This window comes from Herpailurus yagouaroundi, unplaced genomic scaffold, assembly GCF_014898765.1.
Source record: "Herpailurus yagouaroundi ecotype Mexico unplaced genomic scaffold, PumYag 28, whole genome shotgun sequence".
NCBI lineage: Eukaryota > Metazoa > Chordata > Mammalia > Carnivora > Felidae > Herpailurus > Herpailurus yagouaroundi.
The window spans coordinates 44179142-44195469 of record NW_024412376.1 but is presented as its reverse complement, the minus strand read 5'-3'; the positions used below and the strand labels follow the sequence as shown (position 1 = coordinate 44195469).

The window sequence follows — 16328 nt, the reverse complement described above, 5'->3', positions numbered from 1 at the left end:
AAACGGAGCAAAAGAAATACTTAAAAAAATAGTGACCATGAATTTTTGTAAAATAATGCAAGACATCAAACCAGAAGATGGAAGAATCTCAGTGAATCTCAAACAGAATTAAACACACACACACGCGCACACACACACACACACACACACACACACTCTGACACATCATAATCATTCTACTGAAAAGCAAAGATCTTAAAGGCAACTAGGAAAAAAGCTACATTAACTATAGCAGATTTCTCTTCAGAAACTATGCAAGCCAGAAAATAATGGAATGACATCTTTAAAGTAGTAAAATAAAAAATCTACCAACCTAGAATTCCATGCAGGGAAAATATACCACAGTACTAAAATCAAAATGAAAAAATTTTTAACCAAACATTGCTGGCAGACCTACAATACATAAATATGTTAAAGAAAGTTCTTCAGGTAAGAGGAATATGATACCAGATAGAAGACTTGAATCCATTAAAAGAAATTAAGTTCCAAAAACTGAAAAAATTAATAAAAAGTGGTTATTTCTTAATTGCTTCAAACGATAATTTACCTTTTAAAACAAAAATAGCACCAATATATTCAGCAGTTTAAAATATGCAAAAGTCAAATGTATGACAAAAATGGCATAAAGGATTAGAGGTAAAAATGGGAAGTATCCTTTTGAAGGATTCATATACCATACCTATGGTGGTATACTACTATGAAGTGATGATTAGAGATATATATTGAAATCCTTAGGGCAGGGCGCCTGGGTGGTTCAGTGGGTTAACCTCTGGCTTCAGCTCAGGTCATGATCTCGCAGTCCGTGAGTCCGAGACCCGCGTCAGGTTCGCTGACAGCTCAGAGCCTGGAGCCTGCTTCGGATTCTGTGTCTCCCTCTCTCTCTGCCCCTCCCTTGCTCATGCTCTGTCTCTCTGTCTCTGTTTCTGTCTCTCTTTCTCTCTTAAAAATAAAGATTAAAAAAAAATTTAAAAAAAGGAATCCTCAGGGAAACCACTCAAAAATATCAAAAAGGATGTATAACCAATAATGTTAATAGTGGAGATAACACAGAATCATAGAAAAAAATACTGAATTTACCCAAAAACAGGAAAAAAAAAGAGAAAAAACATCAATAGGAAAAAAATAAAAAGGAAAATTCCAAGATAGTAGTTTTAAATCTAATGACATCAAAAATAATGAATAATTATAAATAAATAATAACCAATAAATGACTCTCAATTAAAAGATGAAGAATAACAGATTAAATTAAAAACCAAGGGGCGCTTGGGTGGCTCAGTCAGTTAAGCATCTAACTCTTGATTTCAGCTCAAGTCATGATCTCATGGTTCAAACTCCTCATCAGGCTCTACACTGACAGTGCACAGGTTTAAATAAATTAAAAACCAAGACCCAGTACTGTCTATGAGAAATCCACTTCAAATATAAAGATATATATAGTTTAAAAGGAAAAGGAAAAACATCCAGCTTCCAGTCTGACACGTAAAGAGCTTGGAAAATGTCACTTTCATCCTCACAATAACAATGAAAAGAAGCCAAACCTACTTAAAAATCAATAATACATCTTAGGTCTTAAAGAGAATTCAGGTCACAGGGTAAAACCACCACCCAGGAAGCTGAAAAACAAAACAAAACACAGAATCACAGCTTACCGGAAGTAGCAAATGTTGCTGGAGTCAGCAACTGGTAGGAAAACTAAGAGTAATTGACCAATTGCTGGCAACTAAGTGTAGACTAAGTTGAGAGATAAAAACTCCTAGAAGCCCAACCTTAGGAAGAGCTGCACCTTTTCAAGAATTTTACCTCTAGGTAAATTTTACCTCTAGGAGCCCCACCAAAGTAAAGATCAAAGAAAATTCTCCAGTGCTTCCTGCAGAGATAGCGGAAAAGTAATCACTGTGAAATACACCCAGAGCATCCTGCTGTCCTTAACAAAGATCTGTCTTCTAGGAAAACTGTTTTCAAATCTAACCAACGTGAGTTTTACTAGAGCCTAGCTGACATGGGGGAAGAAAAATACCCAACTCCAGACTCCTCTAGCCTTCCTGTCTCCCATATAAGTAGGGTGTAGGGAAAGTTGAGAAGCACTTGTAAAGGTCACAGCCATGGAAATAGACCTACTAAAATTCTATGATCTAGTCACAGGATTATAGAACGCTTCTGTTCCCCCTACAACTGACCATCATATCAGCAGGGCTCCTATATAATATCAGAAGGTTACAATTCAAAGAACTGTAAGCTTAGACTCCATTTAATGAGCCTCTAGGGAAATCCAAAAATAACAAGGAAAACAAAAACAAGGACACCTAAAGAATTTTAAATTCTGAATCTTAGCCTTTACCCATCAGGCAGAAAATCAATAAGGATTGAATCAATAGTTGAACTGAACAGCAACATCAATCAACTTGATCAAATTGACACTTATTAATTAGTTTATCAGGTGTCAACAGAATATGCAAGCTTCTCAAGAATACACAATTTTTGTCATGCTCATATATAAATAACATTCACAAAGATGGACCACATTCTGGCCTATAAATTATACATAAAAATTTAAACGAATAGAAATCATACAAAACAGGCTCTCAAACCACAACAGAGTTAAACTAGAAATCACTAACAGATAACTGGAAAATCCCCAAATATTTGGACATTGAGCAACATATGAATCAAGGAAGAAGTATCAAAAGAAACTGAAATATCTGAAACTGAATTAAAATGAAAATAAAAGTTACCAAAAAATTATAGAATGCAGTAAGAGCACTGCTTACAGAGAAATTTATAGCATGTAGTATGTATGCTACAAAAGAAGAGAGATTTAGAATCAGTAATCTAAGCTTTTACCTTAAAAACCAAGAAAAAGAAAAGCAAATTAAACCCAAATAAGCAGAAGAAGTAATATAAATTAGAGCAGAAACCAATGAAACTGAAAACGGGTAAATTAATAGAGAAAAAGTCACTTAAACCACAAGCTGGTTCTTTGAAAGGTCAATAAAATCAATAAACCTCCAGCCAGGCTAACCAAGAAAAAAAGAGAGAGGACACAAATTACTGGTATCATTGACAAAAGAGGGGTCATCCCTACTAATCACATGGATAATGAAAAGGAAACTAAAACAGTATTATAAACAATTCTACGCTCACAAATTTAATATCTTAAATAAAATGGACCATTTCCTTGAATGACAAAATCTAACAAAAGTCACACATGGAGAAACAGATCATCTGAGTAGGTCTGTATCTACTATAGAAACTGAATAAAAAATTAATAACCTTCCAAAAGAAATCACCAGGGCTAGGTGGTTTCACTGGTGACTTCTAGCAAACATGTAAAGAAGAAATAATACCAACTCTCTACAATTTCTTCCAGAAAACAGAAGCATAGAAAATATTTCCTAACTCATTGTATGAGGGCAGCATTACCCTAATACAAAAACCAGAAAAAGGGATTCAAAGAAAGTTAAAGAACAGTATCTCTCACAAACACAGATGCAAAAATCCTCAAGAAAATATTAGCAAAAGGAAACCATGTATAAAAAGAATTATAAACCACAACTAAGTGGGATTTATTCCATGCATGCAAAGCTGGTTCAACATTCCAAAATCAATTAATGTAATCCATCATATCAACAAGCTAAGGGAAAAAAAAACATATGATTATATCAACAAATATAGAGAAAGAATCTGACAAAATCCAACACCCATTCAACATGAAATCTACCAACAAACTAAGAATCCAAAGGAACTTCCTCAACTTTATGTATCTATGAAAAAACCAACAGCTAACACCATACTTAATAGTGAGAAACTAAAAAGTTTCCTCACTGAGATCAGGAATAAGACAAGGATGTCCCTTCTCACCATTCCCATGCAACGTTATATTGGAAGCCTTGGCTAACACAGTAAGACAGGAAAAGGAAATAAAAGGTACAGATTGGGAAGGAAGAAATAAAAACAAATTCTACTCCTACAAATTCTACAGAATTTTGCTAAGAATTTACCCCCCCCAATGAAAACATATGTCCACACAAAAACGTGTAATGAATGCTTATAGCAGCTTATCCATAATCACCAAATATGAGAAGTAATTTTAATTAACTATTGCTGCATAACAATTACCCCAAAACTTACCAGCTTAAAACACCAAACATGCGTTACTTCACAATTTCTATGAGACAGAAATTTGGGAGGAACTTGATTGAGCACTTTGGTTCAGGAATGTTCAGAAATTTGCAGTCAAGTCATCTAAACCAATTAATTATCTGAAATCTTGACTGGGGCTGGAGGATCCATTCTAAGATGGCTTGATCATCTGGCTGTTGACAAGAAGCCTCAGTTCTTCATTGGCTACTGTCAGGAGGCCAGAGCTCCTTGCCACACAAACCTCTTCACCAGGTCCCTTGTTTCCTCACAAAATGGCAGCTGACTTCTAGTGAGTGATCAAAATGAGAACAAGGCATAGTCACAATGTCTTTTTTCAATCTAATCTCAGAAGTCACATACTATCACCTCTGCCATATTCTACCAGTTCCAGAGACCAATCCTGACACACTGCAGGAGAAGTCAACATTAAGGCATGAATACCAGGAGACAAGGATCACTGGGACCATTTTGGAAGCTGGCTACCACAAACCTAGATTTCCACTAACTGGTGAATAGGTAAACAAATTATGGTATAACCATACAGTGGCACAGTAATCAGCAATAAAAAGGAACAAACTACTGATATATGTAACAGCATGGAAAAAATCACAAATGCTAAGTGAAAGAGCCAGACCTAGAAAGCTACATACAGTGTGATTACATTTACACACATTCTCGGAAACGTATAACCAGAGGGATACAAAACAGATCAAAGGTTGTCAGGAGCTAGGAAGGGGGCAGTAGAGTGACTACAAAAGGGCATGAGGGAATTTCTTTAGATAATGGAAATACTCTATATTTGATTGTGATGGTGCTTGGAGTTTGTTAAAATTCACACAACTATAACACCTAAAAAAGGTGAGTTTTATTGTAAATCAATTATACCTCAAAAATTACTTATAAAAAGAGAGAGAAAGGAATCCTAAGAGAAAACAAGAGGCTTGGTTGGGAATATTGCTATAGCAGTCTTAATGTGTAAATAACAAGTTTCCAAAGGAAACTTTGGAAAATGTTATTAAACCAATAAAATTATAATTAATGTTACTCAAGCTAAAAAACTTTCTCTGAGCTTAAGTCTACAGATTGAAAATGCCCATCAAATTACAAGTTAGACAGATGAGAGAAAAGATACACATGTATCCTGGCATATCCTGGCAAAAGTCTTGAACTTTAAGAATAGAGGGGCGCCTGGGTGGCGCAGTCGGTTAAGCGTCCGACTTCAGCCAGGTCACAATCTCGCGGTCCGGGAGTTCGAGCCCCGCGTTGGGCTCTGGGCTGATGGCTCAGAGCCTGGAGCCTGTTTCCGATTCTGTGTCTCCCTCTCTCTCTGCCCCTCCCCCGTTCATGCTCTGTCTCTCTCTGTCCCAAAAATAAATAAACGTTGAAAAAAAAAAATTTTTTTAAAAAACGAACAGAAAAGTTTAGGGGCACCTGGGAGGTTCAGTTGGTTGAGGATCTGACTTTGGCTCAGGTGATGATCTCATGGTTTGTGGGTTTGGGCCATGCATCAGGCTCTGTGCTGACAGATTGGAGCCTGGAGCCTGCTTCAGATTCCATGTCTCCCTCTCTCTCTGCCCCTCCCCCACCTTCACTCATGCGCTTGCTCTCTCTCAAAAATAAATGCTAAAAAAAAAAAAAAAAAATTGAAATGCTTCCAGAAAGAAAGAACAAGTTACTTAGAAAAAAAGAGAGAAAGCATAAGCTTTCTTATTTGCAACAAAAAGGAAATAATGATATAGTACCTCAAATTTTTGAGAAGAGGACCACGACCCAAAAACTCTATCCCAATCAAGAGTAAAATAAAAAATCAAAAAATAAAACTTTTTTAAAAGAAAAGGGGTGCCTGGATGGCTCACTCAGTTGAACATCTGACTCTTGATTTCAGCTCAGGTCATGAGCTCAATGGTTTGTGAGTTTGAGCTCTGCATCAGGCCCTGTGCTGACAGGGCAGAGCCTGCTTTGGATTTTCTCTCTCTGCCCACCCCACTCATGTGTTCTCTCTCAAAAATAAATAAATAAACTTAAAACAATAAAACATAAACTCTTTTAAAAAAAGAGTAAAATAAAGTTACCTAGGAACATGCAATGACTGAAAAAATGTATCACCCACCTATCCCATCTAGAGAGATAACCAACAAAAAATGCTCACCAAATAATTAAATCATTGCAGAGATAGAGGAGGATAAAGAAGAGACCTTATGAAACCTGCAGTTAACTTAAAGTGGAATTAGTAAAACAAATGGGAAGAAATATATAACAAATGAAAACTTAGTTTAAAATTAAAAGAAACCATCTAAACAAAAAAGAGTATTAAAGTCAGTCCTGTGTACAAGGAAACTGTAAATAGTTATCACAAACAACTTTTTTGGTTTTTCTTTTGTTTTGTTTACCTGGTTTGCACGATGAGAGTGACCAAACAGCTTGTGACCCAATTTCCCGTACTGTTCCAGTCCTTTCCAACTGCTTAGGGTCAGCACCAGGAGGTGTCTTGTTTGGTGTGGTCATTTTAAAAATATTCTACGAAGAAAACAAGAATATCCACATTATACCAGGACCTGAGCTTCTTTCTACAAAAGGTAAAAATTAAAATTTAGTAGCAAAATGGATCACTACCCTTGATATTAACCATCTATTTCTCAAATGAAGTTAACATAACTCAACCACTATAATTAAAAAATCTTAGGAATTCAATTTTTGTTTTTAAAATATATTATGATTTACAAGATGTGCAAACAGTAGAGTATAATAGTCAAAAGAGCATGGGATCATAGTTTCAACTTCAGCCTCTCCTTTAACTAGCTTAGACTTCGGGCAGGTCTGGGCTTTATTTCTTACCTCTAAAAGGGGTTGACTTGATCTATAATTCCATAATGCTATACAATTCTATACCTCTCTGAATAAAAATTCTTTTTTTTAAAAACGATTTTATTTTTAAGTAATCTCTACACCCAACGTTGGGCTCAAACTCACAACCCCAAGATCAAGAGTGCATGCTTCGCCGACTGAGCCAGCCAGGTACCCCTCTGAGTAAAAATTCTTAATTCAAATGAATTTTTTTCTTTAGAGAAGTTAAACTGAAATGTTCGTATTCCAGGGACGCCTGGATGGCTCAGTCGGTTGGGCATCCGACTTTGGCTCAGGTCATGAACTCGCAGTCCGTGAGTTGGAGCCCTACGTCAGGCTCTATGGTGACAGCTCAGAGTCTGGAGCCTGCTTTGCATTCTGTGTCTCCCTTTCTCTCTGCCCCTCCCCTGTTCACGATCTGTCTGTTTCTCTCTCTCTCTCTCTCTCTCTCTCTCTCTCTCTCTGTCAAAAACAAACTTTAAAAAAAATCTAGAAATATTCTTATTCCAGGAATATGTAAATATTCGTTTCCATTTTTTATTTAGCAAATGTAAATTTGTTTTTGATAACTTTTTATTAAAATATAATAAACAGTGTTATATTAGTTCCAGGTGTACAACATATGATTCAACAATTCTATACATTTCTCTGTGCTCATCACTGTAGGTTTACTCTTAATCCCCTTTATGTGTCTCACCCATCCTCCCATCCACCTCCCCTCTAGAAACCTGTTCTCTGAATTTAACAGTCTGTTTATTTTTTTCTGCTTGTTTTGTTTCTTAAATTCCACACGAGTGAAATGATATGATATTTGTCTTTCTCTTATTTCTTATTTCTCTTATTTCTTTCTTATTTCAGACTTATTTAATTTAGCCTTATACCCCCTAGGTCCATCCATGTGGTTGCAAATGGCAAGACCACATTCTTTTTTTATGGCTAGTATTTCATAATGTGTGTGTATCTACCTATTTATCTATCTCTCTCTATGTGTGTGTGTATACCACATCTTCCTTATCCATTCATCCACTGATGGACATTTGTGTTGCTTCCACATCTTGGCTATGGTAAATAATACTGCAGTGAACACTGGGGTGCATATATCCTTTCAAATTAGTGTTTTTATTTTCTTTGGGTAAATTACCTAGTAGTGGAATTACTGGAGTAATTCTATTTATAATTTTTTGAAGAACTTCCATACTGTTTCCCACAGTGTTTGCACCAATTCACATTCCCTCCAACAATGCACAAGGGTTCCTTTTTCTCCAGCATCATTGCTAACACTTCTTATTTCTTATCTTTTTGATTCTACCCATTCTGACAGATATAAGGTGATATCTCACAACAGATACATGAAAAGATACTCAACATCACTAATCATCAGAGAAATGCAAACAAAACCACAATGAGATATTGGTCTCCATTTTAAATAGTCCATTAAGTGAAACAGAGAAATATCACTTCTCCCCACTAGTTGTCAAAAGTTTAACTTACGTGTGCTCTTGCCATAGAAGATAACATCAGAAAAAAGGTTTCAAGGCGTAGAAGTGAATAACTGACCCATTCTAAACCCAAAAATTTACTGGAACTTTCTCATCTTTTGTTAATCTTGGTAAGTCTATGCAAACATGAAAAAAAAAAAAAATCTCTGGGGCCCCTGGGTGGCTCAGTTGGTTAAGCGTCTGACTTTTGGCTTCAGCTCAGGTCATGATCTCACAGTTCATGGGTTCCAGCACTGCACGGAGCCTGCTTGGGATTCTGTCTCCCTCTCTCTGTGCCCCTCCCCTACTTGCTCTCTCTCTCTCCCTCTCTCTTTCTCTCAAAAATAAATAAATAACAAACATTTAAAAAATATTTTTTAAAAATATCTGATAGTGAACATGTAAAACAGCTTATAAGTAGTGCAAAGTTACAGATACTGAACATTGTTATATATGCTATTATAAACCTGGCCCAGGGAGCCTGGGTGGCCTCAGTCAGTTAAGCAACTGACTTTATTTCAGAGAGCGGCTCTGCACTGACAACAGGGAGCCTGCTTGGGATTCTCTCTCGCTCTCTCTCTCTCTCATAAATAAATAAACTTAAAAAAAAAAAAAAAAAACTTGGCCCAATATTTCAGTATACCATCTCGTTGACACCTTTTAGATTTCAGTTGTTTCCTAATCTCAACACAGCTCTTGATACTCATTAAATAATAGTAGAGCCACTAGACTGTAAAATCCAGAAAGGCCTGAGACTTAAATGCTCAGTTAGCAATTTACATAACGAATAAATGTATGAACGAATAGGTGCAGTCCTAAGCTAAAGTATTTGCCTTCTGCAATTTAAGTAAGGTCTAGGATGAGACAAGTAAAACTGTGACAGTCACTACAAGCTGAATGTCCAGTCATTGTCAAATATGCAAAAATGTCAAATTGTCAAAAAAAAAAAAAAAAAGCCCAACTCTACATAGGAGCAGAATTCAACTGCCTGCTTTGATACTGTACGCCACCAAGTGGAAAAAACGCGGAGCTCGGAAAAACCTGGCTTCCTGGCCACTCCGTTCAGAAGAAACTGAAGCCAAGGAGACAAGGCCACGGCCAGCAGTACCTGGACCACACTCTGTCGATTCTGCTAGATACCTCTGCTAGAAATACTAGAATGGGCAATGGCTCTCCAGCGGCCTTGAGATCGCGAGCGGAAAAGGGGATTGAGAATAGGGATGCGAACGCATCTGCTTACGAGAGAACCATTCTCCAGGACAGGGCGGAGGAGAGAAGCTCACACCCTTAGAGCTTGCAGACCCGGCTTGCCGCAACCCACCTTTTTAAGATTCCCTGCAGCTCGGTGCCACTCCCACTCAGGACAGCCCGGCTTCCCACAGACGTTAGTTTGGAGTCGCAGGACAATGACGTCAGTTCTCGCCAGGGCTCCGCCTGTCGCTCTCTGTCGCGCGTGCGCACTGCGTCCCTAAGGCATGCGCGAGGCGGTGGTTGAGCACCGCCATTTTGGCCGGTGGCCGTAAGAACACGCTGTGTGAGAGAGAAGTGAAAGGAAGAACGGACTTGGCTTCTGCGCTCTCCTCCGCAAGGGAGTCGTTTTCTCCAGGTACCTGAATGGCCCGGGAGGGTTTGGCCGTTAGCTGTGGTCTCCCACGATTTAAAGACAGTAGGGACGTTGTCTGAGAGCCTTTGGTGAGGCCTCTGGTGTCAGCAGTGAAGGAGGCAGCGGCGCGTGGCAGCCGGCTCGGGAGGGACAGCTGGAACCGCCGAAGCGCGGACGCTGCGGAGGGCTTAGAGGTGCGTCGCGCATCCCCTCCAGCTGACCTGGCTCTTGGCCACTGTTGCCAGCCACCCCCCCCGCCAGGGGCTACGAGAATGGATTTACATGCCCTCTCAGAGATGTAATCTCCACCGTCTCCACTCCCCCTTTACTACTAGTCTTGCCCTATTACAGAGAAGAAGGCAACTTCAGAACTCAAAGCATCGTCGTTTCCCCCCCCACCCCCCATCCTTACCCTGACACAGTGAAATGGACTTATTGGCACATGTGCTTATTTGATTATAGGAAGTCGTGGCCTTTTCTTCCTCGGCTTTTCTGGTGATTATGGAATGAGTCATGGCATTTTGCCGTCTTTATAGAAATGATGGCCAGCTGTAGCTCTACTTTTCTCATAGAGCAACGTGTATTCGATTATCCCAAGTAACCTCCCAGTTGAATGCCTTTAGCTTTTTTGGTGCGCTTTTATAGCACTTGGTACTTTCTTCTTGGTGACTTACTTGTTTTCCCCTTATGTCTTAAATTGCGTGAGATCAGGGGCGCATTGGTTCGTACCTTGTAGACGCGAAGTCCAAAGCCTATTCTGACATCCCGTAAGCTACATAAATGTATTTTCTCTTATTTTGTGTATGGTAGTCCGTAACAGTGAGGAATAACTGTCAAAACAGTGGGGAGGGATGTGGGAGGGTTTTTGGGGGGGGGGGTTTGTTTTACCCTCTCTTGCACAGAGACTGCTAGTTAGGCATTTATGATAGTGGCATTTGCGTTGCATTTCTCAGTACGTTTGTCTCCTATACTGAGAATATTCATCCTATATCAGCTACCTAACAACAGTGCTTTGTCAATATTAGCCAAGGGCTCTTATCTGTATTTGTATCAAAAAGGGTATTTTTTTTTTCACGTTAAAAACCTTGTTAGCCCCATAAAAATTTTTTTTCAGGAGAACATTTAATATGGTTTCTGGGGGAAAAAAGTGGTATTATTTTGTTGTCCCTTCTAAATGTCTTCAGTGTAGGATTCTGAAATCAGAGTTGTGCACCACTCCCAACTTACATGTTTTATAAGACTAATAACCTGCAGTAACCATAAGTTGGGATATTTTATGTGATACCAAGCATCATTTGTTAAGAGCAATCTCTTAAGTGCTTTCACATGGTGTTATAATAATTTTGGTCTTAGACTACAAATGCTTTTCATAATGCCTCACTTCCTTTTTTCTTGCCAGCTGGAAGAATAACACTGAGGGTCATTGTTTGAGTACCTATTTTGAAAAGTTTGTATTCAGATCTGAAATACCTTCACATTTCTCTTTGTTTCCAGAAGTCTGTTACTAAACTCTACCTTCCCCCACCCAAGCCTTACAGCCTGTATCATTCTCATTGAAAAAGAAAGTAGGTATCCCCCCCACCCGCCAATTCTTGAAAATAATATACGAATTTAATCAGTAGTGTTTACACAAGTAACAGTTATACAAAGATTCTGTATTCCTTATTCTTAAATGCATTATAACTTATCACTTTCTTACATAAATCTGCTTATTAGTCATCTCTGATAATGTTTTTATTTTTCTATAAAAGTCATCTCACATTCACTTAGTTTTTAAAAAGGTTTTTTGAAATATCAGATGAAACACTTAAGTAGTTTGACAGAAATAAAGTTGAACGTAAACAATTTTGTGATGAAAGATTTATGCTCTAAAATGAACTTCATGACATTCATTCATCGGATAATTTGTATGGTGTCCAGCTTTATTTTAATAACTAACGAATCTTCAGTTTTCAGGGAGTTGTCACTTACAATGAAAGCTTTTTTTGTAGCAATTCAAAAGTTATTTGATTTCTTTCTCTTCTAGTCTTTATGAAAACTAGACCAGCTTTTAAAGGGGTAATGGGTCTAGAAGTTACCATTACCATTCTGTTTATTACATAAATACTTAGTCTCCTTTTGGTTGATTTTTTTTTTTCTCACTACATACTTTAGTGGATAGCTGTTGCTATGAAATATTGGTAATTTGCAATATTTCTGAAGTCACTATAACCTATAGGAAAACTATTTACTATTTTTAAATTAATTTTCTCATTTATTCAACAGAAATACTTGAGCTTTTATAATATGCTGGACACTGGTTTAGCCACTGGGCTGAACAGACAAGAAATCTCTGCCCTCATGATGGAGTACTTTTTACTTGGGGAGGAAAAAGTACTGTCTGTGTGTAGAGAGAAAGAATATATAAATACATGTATACACACGATAAATACATACATAAACCATATATACACATACATATGAAATATATACTGTGCAGTATAGTAGAAAGAGCTAAAGAGAAAAATAAAGCAAATCAGGAAAGAAAAAACCAAAACAGTGGGTGTATTTTTTGGTAGTATAAGCTAGAGAAGGCTCACTGAGAAATAAACATTAAAGACTTGAAGTAGTGAGCCTTGTAACTCACTAGGGGGAATAGCATTACACGCAGAGAGAATAGAAAAGGTCAAGGCCCTGAAGCAAGAACTGTCTGACATGTGCTCTAAGAACCACAAGAAGCCAAGGTGGTTGGATCAAAATGAACAAGAGCTGGAGTAGTTGGAGTTGAGATGAGAAAGTAGTATAAGCTAATCAGTACCTCATTTGTTATTTTAAGGACTTTGGCTTTTACTCAGAATGAGTAGAGAAGCCTTTGCAGGACCTTAAGCAGAAGAGTGACATGATATGGCTTACACTTCAAAAGGATCACCCTGGGGCACCTGGGTGGCTCAGGCAGTTTGGTTCTTGAACCCGGCATCGGGCTCTGTGCTGACAGCTCAGAACCTGGAGCCTGCTTTGGATTTTGTGTCTCCCTCTCTCTTCCTCTCCCCCACTCACATTGTGTCTCTCAAAAAATGAGTAAACATTAAAAAAATAAAAGGATCACCCTTACTTCTGTCATGAGAAGGAACTGTCAAGGGTTGAAGTAGAAGTAGGTAAAAGTAAAGCAGAGAGACCTGATAGGGAGCTATTAGAGTAATGCAGGTAAGAAATAATGATGGCCTAAACCAGAGTGAAGAGAAGTGGCCAGATTCATGAAGGTAAATTGTACAGAATTTGCTGCTGTGGCATGTAAAAGATAACTTCAAGGATTTGGGCTTAAGTAAATGGAAGACTGGAGTTGTCATTTAACAGAATGGGCAAGGCTGCTAGAGAAGCACATTTTGGTTGGGACTTCTGGTGTTCAGTTTGGGAGATGGTATATTAGACCTTCAGGAAGAGATGTTGGGTAGTCAGGTAGATAAACAAGTTTACGGTTAGGAGAGGTGTCATGACTAGAGCTAGAAATTTGGGACTTAGCAGCATATAAATAGGATTTAAAGCCATGAGATTAGAATAAAACACCTTAGAGAATGAATTAAATTTTAAAAATGTGACAGTATTAGAGTACTCTTCAACTTTTAGAAGCCTAGAAGATAAGGAAAAGTGACCAGGAAAATAGGAGGGAAACTGGATCAGTACTATGTCCCAGAACCAAGTTAAGAAAGGGTTTCTGCATAGCAGGAAAAAGTCATATTTTGTGTTAGATGCAATAGGTTGTTCGAGTAAATTAGGAACTGTTAACTATTTGTTTTACCCATGTATAGAACAGTGGTGGACCTGACAAGCTATTCTGGTGGAATGATGAGCACTAAAGTCTGAAATGAATTCCAGAGAAAATACACAGACATTTGGAACACTGACTATAGCTATACAGCTCTTCCAAATAGTCTTGCTATAAAAGGAAGGAGGGGGCGCCTGGATGGCTAAGTTGGTTAAGCATCCTACCTACTCTTGATTTTGGCTCAAGTCATGATCTCACAGTTCATGGGATCCAGCCCTTCATTGAACTCTGCTCTGACAACGCGGAACTTGCTTGGGATACTCTCTCTCAAAAAATAAGTAAACATTAAAAATAAGTGGAACGAGAAATAAAGCAATGGGGGAAGATGGGGGAAGATAATAGATTATTTGAATGCTGATGAAAATGAGCCAGTGGAATAATTGATGATATGAAGTACAGGAGAGAATTGTTAGAAAATTCCCCTTAGTAGATGTCTTTTAGTGTGCAAGTGTACTTCACTGTAGAAATTTATATGGGATTGCTGGTTGGCTGGTTCACTTGAGATGACACTAACCAGCAAGGCTTTGCTTTTGTCTACCCATTTTCGGCTTTACATGTGCAGGTGAAGAGTTGTATGTAACTAGGATTATAGTTTAGGATATAAATGATTAACGGTGGATTTTAGCTGGGTACAGAGGGACATGAAGTTAGAAAAACTGAGGGACAGTGGTAATATGGTAGAATTAAGAGATAATGATAGTAGGTCTGGGGAATGGGGAGTTCAAAGGGTTGTTGGATTGTTGGATACGAGAGGGGTAAACTGAAAAGACAGGAGTAGTAATTGAAGAATGGGGTATTTGAAAAGAAGGTTATAGAAGGATTGCAGTCATTGGTAATAATAAGGTCAAAGCGGGGCGCCTGGGTGGCTCAGTTGGTTGAGCATCTGACTTCGGCTCAGGTCATGATCTCACAGTCCGTAAGTTCGAGCTCCACATCAGGCTCTGTGCTGACAGCTCAGGGCCTGGAGCCTGCTTTGGATTCTGTGTCTCCCCCTCTCTCTGCCCCTCCCCTGCTCATGCTCTGTCTCTCTCTGCCTCAAAAATAAATAAAAACATTTTTAAAAAATTAAAAATAAGGTCAAAGTTTCACCAAAGGAATGAGGATGAAAGACAAGATCACTGGAGGAGAGAGGTTACTGAAGTAAGAGAACAGGCTGTTAATAGGAAGATCATCTATGAACATACTGAGATCAAGAGTTCTGACAGGATTTGTAAAAGAGTAAAATTTAGCCTAGGGCTGAAATGAGGATGGGAGGGAGTGATCTGACGGTTAGTAAATGGAAGCAGTTGGATGACCTGAGAGGCAAAAGCTGACTATAATGAGGAGGGAGAGATAAGATAGTCTGGGAGGAGCATGGAGCATAATCTCTTATCCCACTCCAAACCTAAAGGCATTGCGGAGTGAGAAAGAGGTGTACAAGGGAAAGCAGTCAGTCAAAACAAAATCAGAATTCACACAATCCTTGATAGAAAAGGCCAACAGAATGTCTTTTTTGATGGGTATTCTTTTGGCTTCAGGTTCTGCCATTACATACTGGAATAACCTGGAGTTTTAAGATAGTTTTCAGAATTATTTACTTTAATCACCATTCTGAGAAAATTGATGTCTGTCACTAAGCCCAACATGGTAGAAGATTTTTAAGTTCACTTTGAGCTTAGCTGCATAATTGATGGTACTGTTAAATATCAAGACTTACAGAAGCTTTAAAAGTGAGCACAATCTACATGTATGGTTCCTTGGTCTTTTCATTTTAATGCTATTAGCATAAGTGTCATCTTGGCCATATTACAAATTCTTAAAGAAATGGCAATTTTTAACTTTTCCCCTTAGTCAACATCAGGGTCACAACCTTAATAATTTCCTATTTCTGTTATTAACATCCTTAATAGATAAGACATGAAGTAATACTTAATTTGAGAGAGGGAGTAAACATCTTTATTATATGTATTACTTTTTCACATCAACTCTTTCTATTCTGTTTTATTGGACTGTACTCATACACTGGTATCAGTATTAATTACTGAGACATTATATCATTTTTTTCCATCTGTTAAATCTAGGTTCCCCCATTCCATTTGCTCTTTTTCCTTTTCCTAAGCCATTCTTTTTGCATAAGAGCTTTTGGTTTGGCTTGTCTGGTTTAATGTTTTTTCCTTGAAATTGGATTAAATGTATAATTTGGGCGAAGGTTGAAATGTCTGATATTGACTATTCTGTATTGTAAAAACTGAGATAGTGCGTAATTTGATGAAGTCTTTTTATGTTTTTAAGTTGTGATTTGAAAGTTTTCTCACATGTATATATTTTGTAAGATGATTCCTAGATCTTTCCTTTTTTGTGACCAGTGTGCTTTTTCCTTCTTTATATAAATCTTCTGATTAGTAGTATATATGTAAAATTTTGTTTTCTCAACGTGACTAAGTCATTTCATTGATTTCACTAGGTTTTTTTTTTAGTAGTT

The 16328-nt window shown here is 37.9% G+C and overlaps 2 protein-coding genes across 6 annotated transcripts in view; one reads left to right on the top strand and one right to left on the bottom strand.

Moving 5' to 3' along the window:
* ANAPC10 (anaphase promoting complex subunit 10) overlaps nt 1–9907 on the bottom strand; it is a 106682-nt gene extending 96775 nt beyond the window's left edge. For 2 of the 5 annotated variants that reach the window (XM_040473082.1, XM_040473084.1), the window contains exons 1-2: nt 9784–9907; nt 6531–6657 (exon numbers count right to left, since the gene is read on the bottom strand). In XM_040473082.1, coding sequence (XP_040329016.1) covers nt 6531–6645 — 115 coding nt within the window. In that variant the 5' untranslated portion in view covers nt 6646–6657; nt 9784–9907. The other 3 variants (XM_040473080.1, XM_040473081.1, XM_040473079.1) reach the window with 2 other exon arrangements.
* Nucleotides 9908–9935: 28 nt separating this feature from the next.
* ABCE1 (ATP binding cassette subfamily E member 1) overlaps nt 9936–16328 on the top strand; it is a 31616-nt gene continuing 25223 nt past the window's right edge. Inside the window, exon 1 of the mRNA XM_040473078.1 lies at nt 9936–10068. The gene's annotated coding sequence lies outside the window, so the exon portion shown is untranslated. The remainder of the gene's footprint in view (nt 10069–16328) is intronic.